At 38.7% G+C, this 26065-nt stretch overlaps 1 protein-coding gene across 1 annotated transcript in view; it reads right to left on the bottom strand.

Moving 5' to 3' along the window:
- Positions 1-23266: 23266 nt before the first annotated feature.
- CLINT1 (clathrin interactor 1) overlaps positions 23267-26065 on the bottom strand; it is an 83850-nt gene continuing 81051 nt past the window's right edge. Inside the window, exon 12 of the mRNA XM_026682152.2 lies at positions 23267-25080. Coding sequence (XP_026537937.1) covers positions 24713-25080 — 368 coding nt within the window. The 3' untranslated portion in view covers positions 23267-24712. The remainder of the gene's footprint in view (positions 25081-26065) is intronic.

Genomic DNA, 26065 nt, shown 5'->3' with positions numbered 1-26065 from the left:
TGTGATATATTTTTGTCTGAATGCCAAAACCAAGGGCATTTTGCCTTATATTCTCCAGCGGGTAAAAATCAAGTATTTGAGGGAGGGAGAAATCATCAGATTTTTTTTTTTACAGATAATATTTTGGGGTATCAGAAGCATATTTGAAAGCATGCAGCTTTGCTGTTGCATGTGATGCTTAACAGGCAATTAAAAGAAAACGTCATTACTTCTTCTAAACACTTTCCTAGGGTGACTAAAAGTTTTGCCACCACTCCACCAGCAACTAATGGAAAACCAATTTCTTTTTGGGATGCTGGAGCCCTGAATTGCATAAAACAGGGAAGCCCGTGGAAGAGCCACATCAAGCCCATCTTTTCTGGAGCTCTCAAAAAAGATAAAAATAATCATGAAAGGCGATTTTCAATGCAAATGCATGAGGAGAAAGTTGAGTGGCTCCCACTCTCAAGTTTTACTTTAAATTAGGTTAAAGTGTGACAATGCACGTAACATTTAATTGTCCCTAGTGTTAAATGACTCAAAACATCAAATTTTATGTCAACCGTGTAATCCGGTGATTGGTAGTAAATATGGTAAAGTGAAGGAAAGGAACTAGGAAGCAATATGTGTAGGATGCAAGCAAATGTTTGTGTAATTGTATTTGTTTTAAAAAAATGGGAATGATATATGCAAAATGTGTGTCTTCCATAGTATCTTCTTTCTTTGCTATTCTATGTTTTTTTTTTAAAAAAAATTAGTATATGTTTTGATGTGAGGTAGCTTCAGTTTCTGCAGGAACCTCTAGTTGCCCTTTCTCATGTGACTTTCTCCAACCTCTTGTGTAATGTATAACATGATGAGGTTCTTTCCAAAATAGTCTTCTCTGGTGCCTTCAGATATATTTCCTAGGACATGCATCTAGATTGATAGTTAAGAGTCAGTTCACAAAAGTTCAGTAGAAGCTTCAGTGATATCATGTGTAACATTACATCATCCACTCCCTGTGGACTCTTTATTGTAAGAGTCTTATGGCTGGATCCATGTTTGATATCAATTTTGACTTCTCTTGGATGACCACAAAGTTTTACTATTCCTCAGGAGTTCTTTAACTCACTCGATTACTTTTTGAAAATTTTTCCCTTCTTTTTTGAACATTAATACCATGTCTTCTGGAATTTTTGACAGATTCATATACTTCAGCAATAGGGTCAAAAGCTAGCATTAGACTGGATTATTCAAATTTAGTTGTATGATTTTCCATTAATGAGACATTTCCACGTTTGAACCAAATACACTGTCAGTATAATATATACACTATATATTAATTAACATGCATTCTCCCTTTTTTTTTGACATCAAAAGCTGAATATACACTTCAGTGTTTTGATTCAGTTTACCTGTTTGCATCATTCTCAGCTCTTTATTTTGATTTTTTTTAAAAAAACAACAACCTAAGTTTAATATTTTCCCTAGTATTTTGTTTAAATGATCAAAGCCAAACTTCCTTGGTGCATCCATATTTGTAAAATAGAATACTGTTTGCATATTGATTTTATATTATCACTATTTGTCACTTCTGTTTTTTGTTTTCTACAATATTCTGTCAGTTACTTAAGGACAGAAGTTTCTTACCAGAATCTTGTTCCCTTATTGAAACTTAATTTCAAAAGATCAGAATATCTCTCTGATTTTCTTTTGCTGCTTTTTCTTCATTTAGTTTATAAAATGCCATTTACTGAAGTAGAGGTGATCCACGGTTCACCTTATCCCTTGGTCTTTGTTTCTGTGTAAATACTATATGTCACTAATAATTCTAAGTCATTCTTATTTTTAAATCATATAAATCTTAATTAGCTTGTTGGCAGTTGTTACTTGAAAACTTCTAGGTGCTAAGCTTAATTTCCAAGGTGTTAGTTACTTCTCATATACCAAGTATAAAATGTATTTTGAAACAGCCTGTCTTCCTTTATGCCCTCGATCCATAGCAGCTTATCTCAGGATATCTTAATTTATTTCTGCAGAAATGTGTTTGCCAGAATAAAATGTGTGCTACCAAAACATAGTTTAATAGCTAGTAGAGATGTGCATAAAAACTTGAAAAAGAAAGTTTGAGACTAGAGGCCATAGAGATACCATGGGTATATGATTTAGCTGTGAGAAAAAGGATTATTTTGATTGTTTATTGGACAGTCCATAACTTATGAATGGATAAATTTACAATAGTTTATCCTCAGTTGAACTCAAAAAGAAAAAGTAAGCAAAACTGAAATAGAAAAGAAACCTGCTTTCAGGTGTGGAATACTTAGCCAAACTGGCTCTCTTGTTTTCTTAAAACACAAGTTGTCTGTTGGCGAAAACTAAGAATGATTTCAAGTATAAGTTTCATTTGCACAAAATGCTTCTCTGTGACCACATACTACTTGTTAAGTTTATCATTGTGAACTGGATAATGTGTGAGTTGTTCAGCTGTTTACAGAAATTTTACATCCGTGGTATGAAATAAGTTGTGGAAGACAGTTATAAAATGACAGTTGTTTCCACTGTCTTCTCCCTCCCACCCCCAACAACTCCTCCTCCTCCTCCTCCTCCTCCTCCTCCTCCTCCTCCTCCTCCTCCTCCTCCTCCTCCTCCCATTTTCTGTTCAGAGAAGCTACATTTAACCTCTTCCACACTATGCAACTATTCCCTTTTATGAAGATATGAAGAGTTGGTCATCCTATGTAACAGCAAACATATTGGCTCTCACTGGATGGAATTTTTGGACATTGATATGAAGAGTGTCTGTTACTAGCACATCTTAAAGTAACCTTCTTCTCATGAAGATTTTCTGTTACTTTGAGCTCCAAACTTTTGCTCAAAGCTGCAAAGATGAATATTTACAACTTTGTTGATAATAATTTATTATATGTCAGTCAACAATTCATTTCTCACTTCACATGGCTCATGCTGTCAAAGATTTTCATTTCTGGTTTCACAGAAACCCCATTGGGGCTGAAGATGAATAGAATTAAATTTTTGTTCAGCAGGAGAAATACCCCAGTGCCTTGGTAAAGCTATTCCACAATGTGAATGACAGAAGTCTAGTTTAGTGAAGAGTTAAATGTTAAAAAAAAAAACCCTAATCCATGCAAATGTTTCAGGGGAATCTGAAAAGAGCAGCTCCTCAGCTGACAAGACATGAAGCCTGTCACAAAAGACAGAAAAGAAATGCCGCGTCTGACTTTTGATTTCATGTTTTCAGAGCAAAGTGCAGATACATTTGCACATTTTCTCCTTGACAATTCCCTGTCTACTTACCCCACTTCTGTTGGGGTCATTAGAAATGACAAAGCTTTGGGCTGATGGTTTATGCACATCCTCAATTTCAAAGCCTGATGTTAGAGAAGTGAATTGTTCACATGACACATTTTAACTAATGTTATTCTCGCAGTTCCTCCACTGAATCTTGGGGGCTCTAGTTTGTAGCTATGCAGTGCAATTTGAAATACAGTTCCCATGGTCCTTGGCTTGAGATGACTGGCTCTGAATCCTTCCACGTTTTTAATGCACACAGGACTTGAATTTCTTTCTCCGCTTGTTCTTTTTTGTTTCTCCAGACGTTTCTCTTTTTGTCAAATGAGACACATCTGAAGGACCTGTGTCACATTCAGTGTAAACTCAGACACAGCCTGCATGGCGCAAATGTCCCAGCCTTCTGACTTTGGTTTTAACAGTTGGAAAAAGTTACTGCTAACCTACATATGCTATGTGAGCAAGGCAAAAGTGCCAATCAGCTGCCAGTCTGTGCTTTGGCCCTGCAAATACTTGTTAAAAGAATGTGCAAATGGCCTCTAGTCTCTTTTCTTAAGGATTGTATTTCCAAGAAGGAGTTGTTGCTTGAACCCCTGCAATGTATGATGTGTCTTAAAAAAAAAATGCTTGAGGATGTTAAGCGTCTGTACCTGGAGTTCAGTCTCCAAGGCAATAAATGTCTGACTATAATCATAAGCTGTGCCAGAGTCATTTTTTTTAACAGAACCATTTTTAACGATACTTAATTTTTTAATCTTAACTTTCTCTACTGACATATGAAGACAGTAACGCATTTGTAATAACATAGAGGTAGTCCTCGACTTACAGCCACAATCAAGCCCCAAAATTTCTGTTGCTCAGCAAGATATTCTATGACCTTCCTTGCCACAGTTGTTGAGTGAATCATTGCAGTTGTTCGATTAGTAACACGGTTGTTAAGTGAATCTGGGTTCCCCTTTGACTTTGCTTGTCAGAAGGTCGAAAAAAAGGTGATCCCATAACCCTGGGACACTGCAACCGTCCTAAATACATGCCAGTTGCCAAGCTTCTGAACTTTGATCACGTAACCCTGGGGAATGCTGCATGCAACAGGGTTGTGTGAAAAAATCCCATAAGTCACTCTTCTTTTCAGTGCCGTTGTTCACTTCGAAGGTCACTACATGAATGATATGTAAGTCAAGGACCACCTGTGCCTATAATAGTAAAGGAGAATGAAGCAATCAAGTCACTCAACAACAGGAAAATACAAAAAGGGAAAATACAAACAGTAATTTGTAGTAGAATAGAATCTACAGCAAAGCTCAGCCGTTGAGTAGAATTGCTGGGAAAGGGGCTGGAGCTTTTGTTCAGCATCTCAGTCATTTGCAAACATTTCTCCATTTTTAAGGGTGGTGGTGGTTGTGGGTATGTATGAAAGAGAGAGAGAGAGAGAGAGATTAGAATTGCAGAAAGAATGAGCTAGCAAGTTGAGACAAAGGATTCCTTGTTTCTGCCACATTAAACAGGGTAAGGTTATAGGCAGGGGAAGGTTTTTTTTATTTTTAACCTATAGAAAGGCTACGAAATTAGTGTTGCTGAAGGGGACCTCACAACAGAGGACCCTGTGCTTGATTTTCCCAGCTAGACAATTGCTTCGTTCTGTCTTCTTGCACATTTGAAAACCCAGCGGCCACAGCGGCCAGTCACAGGAGCCACGTCAAGCAGCCAGTGATGTAGCCTGTTGCCACTGTGGTCAACTGAGGTCAGTAACCCAAAACTGCCTTAGTCTCAATGCGTATCTCTGATCACTTCACAGGGGGAAATAGGAGGAGGAAGATGTGTTGGTTATGTTTGCCGTCTTGAGTTATTTGTAAAAAAAAAAAAAAAAAAAAACCAATAAAGGCAGGATACAAAATAAATAGATACAGATTTTTCTTTGGGCTAGAAAATGAACAACTCTGATGGACAAAAGGCTGCAAGCGGTTTCCCGTGACAAACCTGCTTGTAATATCTCGGCGTGTCCATTAGATGGCGGTAGGGTAAAGCAAGTTCGTGTTCCGTTTCCCCTGGCGAGGCTGGAGTCCACCAACTTCGGAGTCAGCCGAGTTAGAAGATGACTGAAGTGGGGAGGAAAAGAGTTGAGTGTGAGTTAATGCGGGTTGTTGCTCCTGCCAAAAGTCCGGGCGAAATCGAAAGTGCAAACCTTTTGGGAATGCTGGTTTCTCTGCTTCCTTTGGAGCAGGTGGCTGAAAAACACATATAACTGAATTAGCATTGAATGCTTTTAGCCGGGAAAGGTTTTTGCCCTTTTACAGCCCGAAGTGCTTCATGAGAAAATCTTTTTAACGGGATCTAAAGGGGCGCACGTTGTTTTCAAGTAAATTAGGGCAATTACCAATTAGAAGGGATCTTGTGTAAATATTTCAGACAAAGCTGCAGAATGCTAGATTTAAGGCACACGGTTGGGAATATTTGTGCATTTCTTTTCTCCTGGACCCTCTCCCCCCCAATTCGGTTCTTATAATCTGATTTTTCCTCTATTGCTGCTTGGCTTCGCAAATTGAAGGGTGGGAGGGTTTCATTCCCCTCCAGAAGCAAGGGGGAAAAAAAGGTTGATCTGCTGCTCAAAGTATTTGCACCTGCCAGATAAACTCACAACTGTAATTGGTTGTGTGTGATATTTGTGCAACATTTTAAGTAGCTCTTTTTGTCCCCTTGCAAATTCCACTAATGGCTAATATAAGCAATAAGCACTTAGACTTATATACCACTTTACAGTGCTTTACAGGCCCCTCTAAGCGGTTTACAGAGTCAGCCTATTGCCCCCAACAATCTGGGTCTTTATTTTACCCACTGTAGGAAGTTAGCACCCACACCTCTCCTAGAAAATGAAATATCCTGGGAAATATTAAAAAGGCAGAATATTTCCCCTAAAAGAATAGAAACTCAAGAGCAGAAACTCACCTCAGAAGCAGAAACTCACCCCCCACCTTTGTTAATGGGCCATTAAGGCCTGGGCCAGAATACTTTACATAACAAAGATCTCCATGTAAAGCTATAGCAATTGCCAAAAGCCCTTTTCAGTGGATGTCATCCAGCAAGGCTCAACCAAGCCTGGAACTCAGGACAGCCTACAGAGTTGCCCCTGCATGGCCCCATGGGAGTCTGACAACCAATCAGAATACAAGCTCTAATTCAAATCCCAACAAAGGTTATAAAACCCAGGCATTCTCAGCATATCAGTCCCTTTTTCTTGATCTCTTCCTTCACCGTGAAGCATGTGATCATCCTTCCTTTTCACTCTGGAGCTTCAAGCCATGTGTTCCTCCTGTCCACCACTAAACCTTCCAAACAGCCTCCATGTTTCCAGTGTCTTTTTCCCCACTTGGAACTGAACCCAGATGGATATTCCTTCCAACACCACCTCGGAAGGATGGAAGGCTGAGTCAACCTGGAGCCTGGTGTGATTTGAACTGCCAAATTGCAGTCAGCCGGCAGTCAGCAGAAGTAGCCTGCAGTACTGCACTCTTAACTACTGCGCTACTGTGGCTCATATTGGTAGTCCGTGACTTACCGCCATTCGTTTAGCAACCATTCAAAGTTACATCAGCACTGGAAAAAGTGACTTACAACTGTGGCAGCATCTTCATGGTCACAGAGACAAAATTTGGCTGCCAGGCATCCTGCCTTATATTTACAATGGTTGGAGCATGCTGGAGGTCATTTGCAACCTTCCCAGCTGGCTTCAATGAGGGGAAGTCAGATTTGCTTCATGACTGCATGAGTCACTTAACAATTGCAGGGATTCACTTAATAAACCATGCCAAAAAAAAAAGTCATAAAATCGAACACAACTCACTTAACAACTGCCTTGCTTGGCAATGGAAATTCTGGCCCTGATTGTGGTCGTAAGCTGAGCACTAGCTGTAACCAAATAAATTCATGGTGGGGAGTGTGCTACGAGCGAACTCTTAAGTATGAGAAAGTGTTGTAGAAAGTTAGCACCCACCACTCTCCTGGAAGAATGAAATATTTTAGGAAATATTACAAAGGCAGAATATTATATTTCCCTAAAGGGAGAAATGGAGGAACATGTTCCTGGAAAGCAGCATCCACCTTCCTTAATAGCCCACAACAGATGTCGGCATTTAAAAGATAAAGAGATAGATAGCTCTATTCATAAGCAAACATCCTAGCCCAAGATGCAACAAAGGTAGGATTAGCCCTGAGCTACAATAAGGAATTGCCCAACGCCCCTTCATTGCATCAGCAGTCCAAACGTCAACCAAATTTAGTTCAGATAACCTACAGAGCCAGCTATGACCCCTACATAACCCTTACAATAGAATACATGTTCTTGCACAGGAACAGGAAGTTCAAGTGCAAAGTCCAAGAGAAGGTATAAAACCACCCCATTCTCAATTTCATGCGGTCAGCTGCCCAGAACCATCCATGTGGTTCTGCTTCATCAATAAATGGACCTTCTTTCCAATCAGCCTCTAGCCTCCATTTTGTCTCCAGTGCCTTTCTTCCTTCTTGGAACTGAACCCGGTGGATTTTTCTTACAACTCTAGTGCCTCTGGCTGTTCTATAAGACAGTCTATATCCTGGTGGAATAAGTGTAGAGCTAAAAATGTGAGAACTACAAGTGACGTCTCAGCATATTTCTTTTTGCTTATGTGCAATGATACAGATCCCAGATATTGGACTGGGAGGACAGAAGTAACAATTGTTCTGTCCCATTTCAGAAATTTAAATATCTTATCCCTTCCCATAGGTGCTACTATCCATAGAAGGAAGACAGTTTAAAATGTACGACAGGGCTGGATAGAAAGGAGTACATGGATGGCACAAAGTCATCATCCTAAATTTCTTTTAGTGTTTATCCCATCTACTATTCAGCTGTAAACCAATTGGGAGGAAATGTAGGAGAGACATGACTCAAACTCCAAATTTCTGATCCCTTCAAAATTATGGCAAGAAGAAGTTTTAAATGCTGCTGCTGTTTCCCCAGTCATCCCTCAGCTTGTTTAAGGGAGGAGGAGGAGGGAGGAGCAGGAGGAGCAGGAGGAGGAAATTGTTGTTGTTAGTTGTGAAGTTGTGTGTGATCCATCGCAATCGCATGGACAATGTTCCTCCAAGCCTTCCTGTCCTCTACCATCTTCTGGACTCCATTTCAGCTCATGCCAGAGGTGGTTCTTCAGCAGGTTCTGACCAGTTCTGGAGAACCAGGTGGCAGAAATTTTGAGTATTTCGGAGAGCTGGCAAATACCACACCCAACAAGCCACGGCCACAGAACCGGTAGTAAAAATAATTGAATCCCACCACTGGCTCATGCCTACTGCTTCAGTGACTCCATCCAGCCACCTCATTCTCTGTCATCCCCTTCTTCTGTTGCCCTCAACCGTACCCAGCGTTAGGCTCTTCCTTCTCATTAGGTGGCCAAAGTATTTGAGTTTCATCTTCAGGATCTGGCCTTCTAAAGAGCAGTCAGGATTGATCTCCTCTGGGACTGACCGGTTTGATTGCCTTGCAGTCCAAGGGACTCGCAGGAGTCTTCTCCTCCAGCACCATAGTTCAAAGGCTTCAATTCTTTGGCACTCAGCCTTTCTTATGGTCCAACTTTCACAGCCATACATTGCAACTGAGAAGATAGCTCAGTTTAAATACCAGACTAATTAGAACTAGAGCTGGACACTCAGGCCCTTCAGTAATTCTCTGCCAAACTGGCAGGCATAGAAAGGAGTATACAACCTTTGAGGGGAAGGACAAATTTCCCAAATTTCCAAATTTCTCAAGGACAGGAGTTCCCCTTGGTAGCCCTGCTGTTGAAAATAAAAACTGAGCAGTCTTAGGGTTGAATTTAAAAGAAAAAAGAAAAAAGCATGGGAAATCAAGGGGACTGCTGATTTCCAGAGAAGTGTGAATGCAATGAAAAACCAGTTATGCCACTTGACAACCTTGTAACAAATCACTGCAAGAAAAGCATGTTCTGCCTACCGTGAAGCTCTTTTCCTTTGATAGAATTTCTATGGTTAAATTCTCTTTCATCAAAGTAAAAAAATCCTGGGAGAAACAAATTCAGTGGAGGAAAATGTATCTATTCAGCACTAGAGAAAACACTGATTTGCCTAAAATATGCATATGTTAGCTTAGAAGTAGATCTTGTGATTAGTCTGACTTTCATGGATTGCTGTTATCCGAACATGGGAGGGTCATGACACCCTAACCTAGCACCCTCAGCTGTTTTAATTCACTCCACATTTTTATACCATCTGTGGGTCCTATGCTGCAAGCTGGCCGATCCTACTTGAAAACCCTAGAGGAAAATTTGATTTTCCTTAGTTTTAGTTAGCATTTGTATACTTGTGCCTTTGCTTCCTCCCCCTCCTCCTCCTCCCCCTCCTCCTCCCCCTCCCCCTCCTCCTTCTCTTCCTCCTCTTCTTCCTCTTAGATTTAGCTGCTATAGAAGGTATGTTTAGTATATTGTTCAATGTTTCTTTTCCTTTTTTTTAAGTATAGATACAACTAAATATTGTTGTTTATATTTAGCAAATGGTTTTAATATGATCACAGGTTTAAAATTCCCAAGGAAAATTAGTCTATCTTTGCCAAGAAAGTTCCATCAAAGTTCCAATATTTTGGCCATCTTTGTGTCTCCTGGTACTTGTGACATTTGTGCAAAAATAGCCTTACATGCGAGGTTTGTGATATTAATAAATGAGGATGATAGCTAGATGATATAGCTAGATGATACAGCTAAATGATAGAGAGATGATAGAGAGATAGAGAGATGGAGGGATGATAGATATAGAGGGATGCTAGATGATATAGCTAGATGATAGAGAGGGAGAGGGATGGTAGAGATATGATAGACAGAGATAGATATATGTATTATTACATATAAAATTTTATTAAATAATTTTAAAAGAAGAAATACAAAGTATAGATTTTGAAAGAGAAAAATAAAAAATTGTAAGTATATGAAAAGGTGAAAGAAAAAAAAGGCAGGAAGGAAAGGGAAAGAGAAAGAAAGAAAGAAAGAAAGAAAGAAAGAAAGAAAGAAAGAAAGAAAGAAAGAAAGAAAGAAAGAAGAAAGAAAGAAAGAAAGAAAGAAAGAAAGAAAGAAAGAAGAAAGAAAGAAAGAAAGAAAGAAAGAAAGAAAGAAAGAAAGAAAGAAAGAAAGAAAGAAAGAAAGAAAGTTATAAGAAGTGGTCCTTTTAAGAGCAGTTACATTTATATTTTAACACCCCCCATAGGTACAGCATAGCTTTTTCTTTCCATAAGCTACCCTTTCTAATAATTAAACCCATACATCACAAGTTTGTTTTTCTTTTTTCAGCAAAAAGTCCATAAGGGGTTTCCAATCATTAATAGATATAGCTGTTATCCTTTCTCCAGTCAAACAAGTCATTTTTGCCACTCTTCTAATTGTGTCATTGGGATGGGTGATATTAAGTCTGTCCCCAGGATAAATCACCCTCCTAATGAGGTGAGTGGAAGATGCAGGGGTGGATGAGATAGGGGAGTAATGGAAATGGCATTCCCTTTGCCATTGGATAGGTCTCCCCTCTGTAAATAAAGTAAAAAAAACAACAACCCCCTATCAATAAACCAACCAATTTCTATCCTTAAAGATAGATTTTATTACTCTTTGGAAACGAAAAAGGTGCTGAATTTGGATTGATATCAATAGGACCTGGCAACTTCTTTTGTTCTGAACTCCTTGGCTGTTGTGATGGCTCTTATCCGATTCAGAGGTGGGCAAGTTTAGTCCTCCCACCTTGGTAAATGACTTCCTTACAGTGTAAGACCGTGGGAATTAATTTATTTCAAAGGGAGTAGGGAGCTTGTCATTTTTTTCCCTGGGTTAGAGGTTCTCAGCGTCTCCTTCTTCTCTTAGGCGGCTGTCTAATTAAAACCTCAGCCTTAAGCTAGGGATTGTAGAGCTTCAGTGCACCGAGGAGTACCGGTATGAATCATTTTCTAGCAGCTCCTCTGACTCTTGGCTTTGCCTTTGCCTGCCACCATCATCAGCTAATGAACAAGAAGGAATTGGCTTTCATCAAACCAGACGAAGGAAGGCAGGCATCTCAAGGAGAAGCCAACTGCCTGTAGCTTCTGGCCTTGTAAGCTCTTCAAAATGAAACCCACCAACTGTGCAAAACCAAAATAGCTGCTCAATATCACGTTGGGAATAGGAGGGCACGTAAAAGGAATCATTGTTAGGCTTTCAGTGCTTCAAGTTTATGCTATGATGCAGAGTGCCTGGAGCGCAACCGCTTTTTCACCTCCCGAGATTCAGAAGGAGAGTAGAAGATGGGTGTGCAAGCGAGAGTCATCCCACAGGAGGAGCGAGCAATTAAGCACCGATTAGAGATGAGAAGACATTCCCCACGTCCCACATCCCCCCCCCATTCAGCATTCAGGCTAGAGGATGACATTTTGGGTAACCCTTTGCCCGATTAATAGGCCCATAAAATAACAAAACAAGGATGTATTGTTCCACAAAGCCATGGAATGATGGTTTGAAATCAAGTGCACATAGGCTGTTCTTCGAGAGGGGAACAGATCTCAGTGCAGCAGGGGGCTCTCCTGTAGAAACAGTGTCTAATTGCACAGAGAGGGTTAGGGTGCATTGTGTATGTGCGTGTCCAAACACAGCATACGATCCTTGGACTTCTGTTATACCGGCTGGCTACATCCCTCTGAGGGGGATGCGTGTTGTCTTTGGAGGCTGCGATGCATAAGCCGGATGGCAGGCATTGTTTCACAGCTCAGTCTCTCTGTCGAGGAGGAGGAGGAAGACGAGGACGAGGACGAGGATGAGGGGGAGGAGGAGAAAAAATTGAAGGAGGGAGTGCCATCCGTGTCACCTTGAGCTCCTGGAGAAAAGGTGAAATCTACAGATAACCGATAAACACAGATATAAAAGGGGATGCCTCAGGCACCCGTAGCAAGTTACTGGAACATTATACTACATTGGAAATACACAGAGGTCACAAACAATATGCACACATCTCGCCTTGAAATGATCCTGGAAAGAGCAGGCAGGAAACCCACAGAGCTTGAAATAGATTTCTCTACACTGTGAGCTTCAGTTTCATTAAGGACAATAGGCCTCCAGTTGCAATGAATGGCATGAAACAAAGTTGTTGGCAACTCTGTGGGCTACCTTGCTTGTACTTCACCAACACAGACTTTCAAGGGCTGTCTTGGGAAATCCAGCGACACATCCTAAGCAAAATGAAAGCGTAGCAGAGATTGTGTCCTTATTCACAGCTGTGGCTGTGAATTAATCAATGTCAAGGGGATTCAGAGAAATGTTAGAGTCATTTGAGATACCTTGTCCAGGCACATAAAGGAACATAATGTGCCTCTGCCATTTGAAGAGCTGAATCCCTAAAAAATAAACTTCCCTCTCTCCCCCCGGTGTACATTCAAACCAGAAATTAGCCCAAAAACATACGCAGAAGAGACAATTTTGGTAAACTATCCTGGCATTGCCAACATTTTGAATAAAAGACTAATTGCCAAGTACCATATTCACGTGGGACCATTAGTAATTCCATAGCTATGCAAATTAAAACAGTGATGTATGATTTATAGCTTTAATAATGTTCTGAAGGCTCTTAAATTTTAATCACTTGCAACATCCTTTTTAATATTCAATTACTTTATTAACTAATTAGGTCACTTGCTGAAAAAGCACATAAGGTTGGTGCTATTTTAATATCAGCTGAGCCTCACAAAAAAACCTTTGAAATGGTGAGAATGGTTTATTTATTTTAAACAGATCATTAAGATGCTGTCATTAATAAACCAATTATAGTGGGGAAATCAAGAAACTGAATTTCCACTTCTGCATTCAGGGTCTTGCCCACTTGAGTGGCCATGTGTGTGTAATGGGTGCAGAATTGGAAAAGTTCTGGATAAAGAGGTTGGGTAGTTCCTATTGTTGCATTATTGTAAGTTTTCACACACATGTATCCACAGGTCACCAGGGAAGGGAAAGTTGATCTGGAGTTTTTGGTAAAGGGGAGGCTTGAAAGTAGCCAGTAACTAGATTATTTTAGTTATGAGATGGGTGTGTTAGACCAATCTTTGGGTAAGTTGGTACAAAGTAGGCATACATTTTTCTCTTTTGTGGAACAATGAGTCAGCGTAGCATAAAAAGGCTCTATTTAAGCCCTGGGAAAGCACAGAGCAATTATCTCATTTAAGTGCTCAATTGAAGGACTTCTTTTGATATTTTTTATATTTTTTATTTTTATTTATTTGTATTTGTCAAGTGCTTACAAGATAATAGGTATAAGTAAAAACATAGTTATGAATACATGGATACATATAAGAAAAAAATATATAAAAGAAACAATAGGACAGGGACGGTAGGCACGTTGGTGCGCTTATGCACGCCCCCTACAGGCCTCTTAGGAAAGGGGTGAGGTCAATAGTAGACAGTCTAAGGTTAAAGTTTTTGGGGTTTGGGGAAAAAAACCACAGAGTCAGGTAGAGTATTCCAGACATTGACCACTCTGTTGCAGAAGTCATATTTCCTGCAATCAAGTTTGGTGCAATTAACCTTGAGTTTGTATCTATTGTTTGCTCTAGTGTTGTTATGGTTGAACCTGAAGTATTCATTTGACAGGTAGGACATTGCAATGTATGATTTTATATACTATACTTAGATCGGACCGAAGGCGGCGTAATTCTAGGTTTTCTAGGTCTAGAATTTCGAGTCTGGTGGCATAAGGTATTCTGCAACGAGTAGAGGAGTGGAGAACTCTTCTTGTGAAATATTTCTGGACTTTCTTAACTGTGTTAATATCAGATACATAATGTGGGTTCCAGACTGATGAGCTGTATTCGAGTATTGGTCTAGCAAATGTTTTGTATGCTCTAGTTAGTAGTGTGATATTACCAGAGAAAAAGCTACATAAGATTAGGTTAACAACTCTCAATGCCTTTTTGGCTATGTACCTTTTTACAATGGGCTCTAGCACTTAGATCATTAGAGATGAGTACTCCAAGATCCTTGACAGAGTTTGGATCATCAACAAGGTCTTGACTATTCAGCCTGTATTTTATTTTCTGATTTTTTTTGCCACTGGTTTCCTGGAGACAAATGTTAGAACAGTATCAGCTGCAATGTTATGCTGATTGTAACCTTCCCATCTAAACCAAACTGAAGAAAAAAATGATATTCAAGATAATTAATTGATAAACAATCAATTCCAGCCTTCTTTGTCTGGTTGATTTTCTCACTTGTATGTGAACATACACACACACACACAAAATACTCATACCCCAGGCGTGGGATTTTACCAGTTCGCACCTATTTGCTAGAACCGGTTGTTAACATTCTAAGCAGTTCAGAGAACCGGTTGTTAGAAGAAATTACTGGCCTAATCCTGTAAGGAAGGCAGGAAGGAAACATTCTGGTCTTGCTTATAGAAACTGCCTCTCCGTTAACCCTTATTACATTCTTGGCAGGACTAGACTTCCTGTCTCAGGAACTTCTCTGGAGTTTTTTTTTCCTCTCCTTTGCTGGTACTTTGCTTGTGTGGAGTGACCATTCAACATTACAATGGCACTGAAAAAAGTGACTTATGACCATTTTTCACACTTACCGACTGTTGCAGCATCTCTACAGTCATGAGAGGCTAGGCGAGGAGATGCGTGCTTCGATGTGAGTGATATTGAGTTGGCCACGCCCAGCCAATAACATGACCACCAAGCCACGCCCACCAACTTAGTCACACCCACAGAACCGGTTGTTAAAAAATTTGAATCCCATCCCGTCATACCCCAATATTTCATCAAAGATGAATAAGAAGAGAAATATCGTAAATTTAACATAAACAATTTATTTCCAGAAAGAGACAATAATTTGCATTGTCGAAGTTCAGCCTTGTCCCATTCTGCTGATGTGAGTTCCTGTCATCAATAAGCTATCGCTCTAGATTTTTTTTCCTTCTCTCCTACTCCACCTCAAATTACCATTAAAAATTTTGCTAGAATTTGCTACTATTTTCAGCTGTTAATTGCCAGATGGGTGTTTTGGAAACTGACCAATATTCTAAAAATAAATCTTCCAGAAGAGGAAGGATCTTGGACTGTTCCAGTCTGAATAGGATGGTCCCAAAGGATATGGAGGGGGGGAGGAATATGGAGTCTGGAGAATATGGAGGGGGGGAGGAATTCAAATCCTTTAGCAGTGACTTTTCTACACCTTTAGTTCAATCTGCTCTAAGAACTCAGTTTAGATAGCACCCTGGCAAATGTTAGAGAGTGACCTTATTTTATTTTATTTGGTTTGTCAATTGCTTACAAGATAATAGGTATAAGTAAAAACATAGTTATGAATACATGGGTACATATAAGAAAAATAAAAAAATAAAAGAAACCATAGGACAGGGACAGTAGGCACATTGGTGCGCTTATGCATGCCCCCTACAGACCTCTTAGGAAAGGGGTGAGGTCAATAGTAGACAGTCTAAGGTTAAAGTTTTTGGGGTTTGGGGAAAAAAACAGAGTCAGGTAGAGTATTGCAGACATTGACCACTCTGTTGCTGAAGTCGTATTTCCTGCAATCAAGTTTGGTGTGGTTAACCTTGAGTTCGTATCTATTGTTTGCTCTAGTGTTGTTATGGTTGAAGCTGAAGTATTCATTGACAGGTAAGTCATTGCAATGTATGATTTTATATACTATACTTAGATCGGACTGAAGGTGGTGTAGTTCTAGGTTTTCTAGGTCTAGAATTTCAAGTCTGGTAGCAAAAGGTATTCTGCAACGAGTAGAGGAGTGGAGAACTCTTCTTGTGAAATATTTCTGGACTTTCTCAACTGTGTTAATATCAGATACATAATGTGGGTTCCAGACTGATGAGCTGTATGCGAGTATTGGTTTAGCAAATGTTTTGTATGCTCTAGTTATTAGTGTTATATTACCAGAGAAAAAGCTACGTAGGATTAGGTTAACAACTCTTAATGCCTTTTTGGTTATGTAGTTACAATGGGCTCTAGCACTTAGATCATTAGAGATGAGTACTCCAAGATCCTTGACAGAGTTTGGATCATCAACAAGGTCTTGACTATTCAGTTTGTATTTTATTTTCTGATTTATTTTGCCAATATGTAAGACAGAGGATTTGTTTGTTGAGATGTGAAGTTGCCATTTGTTTGACCATTCTGATACATAGTCAATATCTTTTTGAAGGGTAGCAGTATTGTCTGTGGTGTTGAATAGCTTTATATCATCAGCGAAGAGAACGCAATTGCTCTTGATATGATCACAGAGGTCATTTATGTAGAGTATGAAAAGAGTTGGTCCTAGAACACTGCCTTGGGGGACACCACTGTTGACAGGTACAGAATTTGATAGGATGCTCCCAATTTTGACCATTTGTTGTCTGTTTGACAGGAAAGCTTCTATCCAGTTATGCAGTTGTCCAGAGATACCATAAGATTTTAGTTTTAGGAGTAGTTTGTCATGTACCACTGAATCAAAGGCTTTGCAGAAGTCTCCTGTCTCTGAATTTAGTTACTGGTACTTTTCTCTCCTTCGGGCTCCCAGCGGCGTGATTATGCATCTGCCTTGGTCGCCATCTTGAGATGGTTCTCCTTGATGCAACCTAGTTCTAAAGTGTTTTTTCTTTTATTTTCTTGGCTGGATCTTTGGCAACCTTATTATTAAAAAAATGCCTTTATAGTGTAGCCAGAAAGTAAAGCCAGAAAATCAAACTTGAAGCAAGTTGATTACTGTCTGCCTATGTGAAAAACATCAGAAAGCTAAAATATATGTTTGTTTGGGGCTGTGCTGAAAGTTGAGTAAAGATTGGGGGAAGGAATGTTGACAATCTTTGATAGCTGACAACACAATTCACCTCCCCAAAACTGAAAAAAGAGGTCTGAAAAGTCTGATCGAAAGGATTAAAAAAGTGAAGAAATTTGTCCTCCTGCTGAACATCAAAAAGACAATCTCATGACCACTGTGAGGAATGGAAATGTCAAAATAGGATTGATGGTGAAGACATGGTAAAGAAATCGAATGCCTGCAAGAATTCATTTTCCTATGATCGCAGATTGATCAAAGCAGTAATTTAGTCTCTATCTGCAGTCCAGAAATAAAGCATCAAATCACACTAGATCACACAGCAATGATAAATATGATTTGAGTATGGAAAAGCATCAGCCTGGGAATTAAACTGTACTATTGTGTTTTCCGTAGCTACCTATGGTTGCGAAAGTTGGACCATCAAAATAACAGGAGGAAAATTGACTCATTTGAGCTGTGGTGCTGCAGAAGTTTCCGGTACATTCCTTGGACAGCAAAGACAATAAACAAGCAAGTAGTGGAACATATAAAACCAGACATATCGCTGGAAGGCAAAATCACAAAATGCTGCGTTACTGTCATGCAATCAAACTCACTGGAAAAAGCAGTTATGCTTGGAATGGTCAGTGGTGAAAGGAAATGAGGCTGCCAAAAACCCCGGTGGCTAGACTCCGTCAAAGCTGATGCCACACAGAGCATAAAACAGTTGAAGGAAATGGTACAAGATCAGAAAATGTGGAGAGAGCTGGTCCAATAGACTCACCAAGAACTAGACACAATTGAATGGACAGCGTCTTCTTCAGTCTATGTGAACCCTTATTGGTTTGAAGTTAGGAAAAGAAGCACCTACACACCTACACTCACAGGGAGCAAGCGAGAGGTTTGCACCCACCATAGATACTGCTCATGGCATAGTGGAGAGATGCTGGCACCAGAGCCTCTTCTATGAGAACAAATAGTATATATGCACTTTGGAAGAAAATCAGAATAAAAGCGCATTTGGTTGCCTCTGTAAATATGCTATTCCTGGGATTAGCCCTCCAAATTGAAAGCTGGATTTCTAGATCAGGTATCAATTGAGCAATGGATTTATTTGCACAGCAGAATGCTAAGAGTTATTTAATTGATTTGCACTACTAAAGTTAGCTGCTGTTTTTCCCCTCCGAAACGCAGGACCACTTTTTAGTAATGCAAAGGATGAGGGAAAATCTCCACTGGAAAGGAATCTGGTATCCCATCACACAGCTGAACATTTTAAAATGTAAAAAAGTAAAACAAATGATCTCATCTTTACTTCCCCTGCTTTGCAATGGAGGGGAAATGGAGCTTTGTTTGCAAGCACAAAGGCGTAGGCGTTGAAGAGTTGGTTGTTAACCTCAGCAGCCCAATTCAATGTGACAATGACACTTCACAGCACATTGCATCCAATCTCATTTGAAGCTGACGAAGATGGTTTCTGCTTTATATCTATTGGTTTATTAATGGACTACAGCCTCTTAAGCAGATGCATATTCATTAGGTAGCCAGCTGTTCAGAGGTTCCCAGATGTCGAATGTAGCTTTATCTTAAAATGTTTGTATATCTTTCCATGCATGCATATATGTGTGTGTGTGTGTGTGTGTGTGTGTGTGTGTGTGCTCTATTCAAACTACTTTATTATGGAACAAAGTAATTGAGGATCTATTAAAAGAGCTGGTTAATTACTAAACTAGAACCTTATGCTACCCTGTAATTTTTTGTCTTTTTCATAACCATTTGGATCATAAAACTCTTGGGATTTCTAAAAGAAATGTTTAGCACATTGAATGAAATGTTACCAAGTGTTCACCTTTTTTTCTTGTACAATTGTATATACAAGTAGAACTCAGCACTGTGAAATGGTTGAATGGTATATTTCTTGCCTGAGGTCAGAGGTGGCATGGAGTCTTCTCAGAGATTACCCATCAAAGCTTGCAAAAGAAGAAAGAAGCCACTGGCAACTTGTACTACTTAAGAAGTTCATTAAAAAAAAAAAAAAGTTAAAGGAACTTACAGTAGGCCAATCCTTCCAGAGGGAGTTTGCACCACTTTTGAGAATAACAGAGCATGTCCTCCTTGGTTCAGTCTAGTTGGATGGAGGAGCAGAAATCTCAAGAGGGCTGTACAAGGAAGCAGCCTCTAGCACGGAAATGGTTTTCTAGACCAATATTATTTAAGGCTCTGTTGAAAAGGTCTAGTATTGTTTCAATCACTCTTCTTAAAAATCAATCACTAGATGCATCTAGCAAAGAAGCTGCTGAAGCCTCTTGACAACCAGTTGGGTGCACATTACCTCTTTAAGAAGTAGTTTCAGAAAATGCATCCCACAAAAAAAAAAAACTTTACCTATGTATTATTTCCCAGGGATTTGCCTAAGGCTATGTTTAATTCCTAGCCCTCTGAGGAAGTAAGGTGTATCTTGGGTGCATGTTTCACTGCAAACTATCATGAATAGATGATGTGGGTTCTGACAGTTTCAGGAAAGAGGAATGATGTCTAAATTGCTAGATGTGAGTCTAAATAACAATTTGTAATTAATTAGAAATGAGATCTTAGGCCAGTATTGTTTTGTGTTAGAGGCAAGGTAAAAATCATTTCTCTGAAACAGTTTGCTTCATTTTTATACTTAGCAGCATCAACTCTGAGCAATTTTAATTGCAACCTAGTTCTATTTGTAATGGGTTTTAAGTAAGACACAGCATTCTGTTCCATGCATTTCATGTCATACTACCTTGTCAGAACTCTTTAAATCAGTGGTCCCCAACCTTTCTTATGCCGCGGCCCGGTATCCCCAACCTTTTTTATGGCGCGGCCCGGTACCGGCATTAGCTGGGCGCCGCCATCTTTTTTTGATGAAAAAGTGCTTCCGGTGAGCTTTCTACCCGGAAAAGCTCACCGGAAGCACTTTTTCATCAAAAAAAGATGGCAGCGCCCAGCAAACCAGCGGCCCGGTAGGACTTGTTCCACGGACTGGTACCGGTCCGCGGACCGGTGGTTGGGGACCCCTGCTTTAAATAATCAAATAAAGTGGTTGCACTTGATCATTATTGTGGTAACAGCTATAGCTCCATTAAAGACACATGAACATATTTGACACCTGTTAGAGATGACAGAATTTGTTGTTTGCTGGGAATGTTAACCACTGAGTATAACAAGTGCTTAAATTGTGAGAAACACCACAAGAAATATTACAATATGAATAACCAAGTACAATTGTTGAGCTTCATTCTCTGATTATCTCCAAAGAAAGAAATAGAAGAGGAACTTCTATATAGACAATGTCATGTCCTAGAGTGTCCGGAACATCAACTGTTTTCTTGATCTCAAATCCAATCCCATCTGCAGTTTAAATTGCTTTTTCATAATAACAACATGTTGTAAATCAGAGTTTCTCAACTTTGGTGGCTTTAAGATGCGTTAATTTCAGCTTCCAGAAATCCCCAGCCAACATGCTGAAGAATTGAACACCATACACCTTAAAAGTTGCCATGGTTGAGAAATACTGGTATAAATTGCCTGGCTCTTTTCTTGTGAAAATCCACAAACATTAGAAAGGCAGTTCCACTTTCATAACTAAATTTCTAATTGACTGGCATGTGCAACATCACTGATTTTCGCTTGACATGGCTTCAAATCTCAAGAAAATGGCCAAGTTCTCCTGACTTTTAATACTCAGTCCCATCCCAAATAGGTAGGATGTTGATGTAATTATTTATTTCCTTTGGAATCACAAGACATAAGTGTGACCTAAGGGACTTTGAAGAATGCATGCTAGGCCAATCTTTCTGCAAAGATTACACAACAGGCTCTTGTACTCTGTATTAAATGTGTAATTGGCTGACTTTCCTCAATCAAACTTTTGTGTGATTGTCTTTTTTTCCTGTATGAAAAGTAAATGTTCCATTCTTGACAGAACTCAGGGATATCTTTGCTATGCTGAGAAAACATGAAAAGCAATGGTTTCCCCAGAGTTGTTGGGGATCAAATTTATATTGTGGATCATTATTTCTATTTTTGATCAAATTACTTGTAACTTTTTAAAAAAATCTCATTTTGCAGTTCTAAAGAATATATTAAAATATTAAACCAGAACCAAACCAAACACTCATTTACAAGGTAACAGAATATGCAGCAGGTAAGGCTCCTGTTAAAAAAATGTTGCTGTTTTTGTTACTCTTTTCCAAAATACTCAATGTTATTTCTCCTCCCATTATGGTCAATCCTGAGTCAGTTGAGTTTTCTATTGTCACCTAGCATGCTCAGTTCTAGCCAATCTTTTCCTTACTAGGGAAAATACAAATGTTGAGATCCCCAAGTCTACCAATATTTGTGATGGTGCTGCTGGGTATATATAATTATCTGCTTTCAAAAAGGCTATCATAATTAGCATTTGGGATCATTATTATTGTTCTTCGGACTGAATGCATAGCCAAACAGTTTCAGTTTCCTGCAATCTCTAGAAACCTAAACCCTGAGAAAGGGGTGGGGGAGAGAAAGAGGATTTAAGCATTTATTACTATTACTGATGATTGCTCACATTATACAAGCTGTTTATTGATAAATCTGTCCTTTTTTGTTCCTTCTTTCCATAGAAAATGTTAGGTGGTTCTTTGCTGATGGATCAAGATAAAACAGATGCTGCCATCCATACTCGTTTAGTAGTTTTAAACATCGTTTCTGTTAGAATATGTTGCATTACCATATTACCAACAAATCTTTCATTTATTCATTTGCTATTGTGTGAAATGGCAAAATATAGGTTGTTTTCCATAAAGAATGATTCATATTGTTTCAGCGGTCAGCACGGACTTTTCGATGAAAGCTGTGTTGGAAATGTCAAGTTCCTTATTAATTTGTGCACAACGCATCCTTGGGAAAGAATCTCTATTTTGGGTCTTCTGACATCAGAACGGAAGATGGACTTTAGGGATAGATTTAGTGCCTAACAAGTGCCCCCCAAAATACATGCCATCACTTGCCCTCCCTAAGTTTATTTTACCCGATTTCTTTTTTCTTAGAACATTGTTTGGGGGCTGTATTACTTGAATCATTACATTGCCTGTGTGTGTGTGTGAAAATATAATTAATTAAATCTGCCTACTGGGAGGATATTCCGGATCCCACCATGCATGAAAAATATTCACATCATCATACAAAAGGGAAACATTCTCAGTTTCTATATTTGCTTTCCATTTCCTTTCTTGGATATTTGCAGAAACATATTCCAGAATCATATCCAAGTCTGGTACCCGCTGACCAGGTTTGAAGAGGCTTAGATTTGAAAAGCTGCCAATAGTTCTGCTTTTATGCTTCCCACCTGCTCTGAATGTGTTGTTATGTGTCTCAGTGTCCACAGAAAAGGTACAGCAGGATACAATCAAACAGTAATACTTCTAGAAAAATATTTGACAGGTTTTCACCATGTGTTCAAAAGCAGTAATCTAGTTCAGGTCCAACTCAGCTTGGTTCCACGTTTCTTGCAAAACATTCTAGTTTGAAGAGACAACCTGGTTTTTTTTTATTTTTTATTATCCTAGTGGATAAAAAATCTTTTTGACCACTTCTCCATTCCTCCATGGAACCCATCTGCTGCCATCACTTGCAATTCATGTTCTATTTGCATGCTTTCTTTCTTTTTCTGCTTCTCAACATCTGTCACAAGCCAAAGTTGTGAAGACAATTCCCACAAAAAGTTCAAGGATTTCAAAATTGGAACTGAAGATCTGTCCTGCTCAGCCAGTAAAGCTTGTCTTGATTACTTTGATGTAACAACACTTGAAAGCTCCTATTTTATGAAACTAATTTAAACACACTGAATTGTTGAAAGATTAAAAACCGCAGTCAGCTAATTACACTCACTCTCATCTCTTATTCAGCAAATGAATCACTTTTCATTACCACTTAGCTGAAGTACATGAATTTCTGCCTAATTAGAAATGTTGTAGATGGAGCATTAGCAAGGCTGGAGTGGGTCAAGATATCTTGGCTGCTTCATTTTTAATTTTTAACAGTAGAGTCAGATAGAAAAGGTGGGTGATCAGAAGTCATTAAACATTTTTAAATTATTTATAGAAATTACTTTACCCAAATGATCCTTATTCCACCCCTCCAACTGCTCTCATAAACATCAAATGGAATGAAAGGAAGAACAGCCCCAACAGTGCTTTTAATGAACACTTTAATGTTATGCATAACAGAACATTATGAGTACAATGGAAATAAATTTTAATCAATTTGATAGGAACAATAAAAAAATAAAGTAACCAACAGAAGAAAGGGGGAAGCAATGAAGTTTTAATACCTAGAATATAGTACTTATTTTAGTAGCAGCCCTGACTTTGCAAACATAAATTGAACTTCTGCAATGCCAGATCCAAAATCATGATATGTGGGTGAATCTAAATGGAGGCTTTCTTTTCAACAGGTAAAGGAAAAAAAATCTTTCATTCATTCATTCACTTCTTTTATTTTCATTTGATTCATAAAATCTGACTGCTACAGGTTTCCTTTAATAATAATAATATATATATATATATTTATATATATTTAACTCCGCTCTATTGGATTCTGCAATTGCTAAGGCCATATTTACATAAAACAAAGCCAACAATTGTATAAAATCTAAAATTTAATGCTATTGGCTTGACAAAATGTTTGAAGATGATTACCATTAACTTAAAAGACAGTCATCCTGTCGTTTTTTTGTGTGTATGTAAAGTTGCAAGAAAGAAAGAATGAATAAACATTGCTGCCTTTAGACTATCTGTGATGTAAACAATAACCCCAGAGAATGCTAGGTAATATGCCACTGGCCACTGATGCAGAACTGCAGAAAACAATTTTAAAAGAATTCCAAATTATACATAAAAAGTTCTCCAAAAGGAAACCATGTAGCAGTTCTGGAGAATGTTTCCACCAGTCCTGCGTTGAATATTATATAGCAGAACCTGGAAGGAACATCCATCCCTTCCTGCCCCAGCTTTATTCGTAGGCAAATTGCTCAAAGAGGTCGATAATAAAAATTTGGATAGTACAGCAGCATTGCTGGAAGAGTAGCAAAAGTATATATACATTCCAGGTCTCTTTGAATTAGCCATAATCACATATTTGTAAGCCATTTTTGGACAAAAATATATATATATATATATTCTTATAAAAAATTGATCAGCATACTTTGACTTCAAATTTGACTCAGTGGTAGGAAAAGGAATGGATCCAATTAAGATAAAACAGATTCCAATGGGGGAAAAAGAAATCAAGTATAAAATTAGTTTCACACGTATTTACCCCCAAATTCCATTCTTCCCATAAGTTTCAAAGTTAAAACTGTTGCTGCTACCAGAAAAGCTTTGAATTGTCCCATTATAAAACATGGCCTAGACATTGCAGTGTCAATTCACTGGAAGAACATTCAATTCCAAAACTTGAACAAAAGTAGTTTTAGAGTTCAAAAGGAATGACCTTTGGATTCGTATGTGGATTCCTTTAAAATAAGCAATAAAAAGAAGGGGAAAAAAAAAAAAGCATTTGATCAGCATTTTCCACCCTCATCCCAGCTTTATTTGTGCAGCTAAAATCCTTCATTCGATCTGATTGGTTTATAATCTTTATTTGCTAAAATTGGCAAAGTTGGCAAAGGCATCTTGCTTAGGTTGCACAGTTCCAGGAGTCATAGAGGATGCCACAGCTATATTAGGAACTCCCATGCCCATTGTACCCGACAAACCCATTCCAGAAGTTGGCATTGCCATGTTCACATTCATTCCCATCATGCCCTGGTTCATCATAGGGTTAGGGCCTCCTATGGAAGCCATCCCCATTGTGCTAGTCATTGTAGTAGGCATTCCCATCCCCACGGGAACAGGGTTGCCCATCAATGGGTTTGCTGGAGGTCGAAGAGGCATCATGCTGGGGGGTGAGTTGAGGCCCAAAGTTGCAAAATTCTGAGTCATCACATTCATAGGTTGTTGCATATCTGGAAGAAAAATGTGGCTTAAGTGGAAAGCATTTTAAATGTTTGCTGTCTTACTTATTTAAGGCATATCTTTTCTCTCTCTTTCCCCTGGAGATGTATTCAAATCAAAGCTTCAAATAAATTAAAATTCAAGTCACAATCTTTAGAGCACTACTCCATACCTTTCTAATATCTCATATTATTATATAGTATTAACTTCTACTTCTTGAAGCTTTCCTGTATCCAAATTTCAGCTTCTCTTTCTATTCCCTTATCAAAATCCCTATCAACATATTTTGATGATCTACACCTATATAGCACATTCCTAACTTCATTGGGGGCAAAAAAAACCTCATTTCCTTTTCTGCTTGAATTTCCCTTATCTATGACTGGACGACAAAAGAGGTCGACAAAAGAAGTGAAAGGGTATGATAAACTACTAGATAAAATAGGTCTACATTTCGTGAGCTTTCAAACTGACATTATCACATTACTTACAATTGTGCTTGCCCACTGCCTATTGGTAAACCACAATGCATACTGGTGGATTACCAAAAGTTCAGATCCAAAACAGAGAAATAAAGAGTTATCACTTTCTGATATTTGGAAATACCATTCATGATGATGCTGTACATTCCCAACATTTAAAGATATGTTAAAGCTAACACAAATCAACCAACCATGTAACTGTTGAGTACTACTATAACTGTTGAGTACTATATTGTACAACAGAATATAGCAGTGCGGGAACAAATGAATTCTAGTCAGTAGTTCCTGAATAAGCTTCATTCTCATTTTCCAACATTCCTCAACCCAGACTCCTTTTGCACCACTATCTATGCTTTCTCTATATAAAAATGTCTATGTTTAGGTGATTACAAGCTTTAAAGGAAGTATTAAAAGATCATCAGGCCCTTATTTAATTCATCTTAAATACTGTCTATTGTTACTGGAAGCAGTTTGCCAAAAGAATCAGCATTTCTTTTTCTTCTTGAGATTGTATTTG

The sequence above is a fragment of the Notechis scutatus genome, chromosome 2, assembly GCF_049901735.1.
Source record: "Notechis scutatus isolate UNSWTSFEM ecotype Mainland chromosome 2, rNotScu1.2, whole genome shotgun sequence".
In the NCBI taxonomy this organism is placed as follows: Eukaryota; Metazoa; Chordata; class Lepidosauria; order Squamata; family Elapidae; genus Notechis; species Notechis scutatus.
This window is presented reverse-complemented; position numbering and strand designations above follow the sequence as displayed.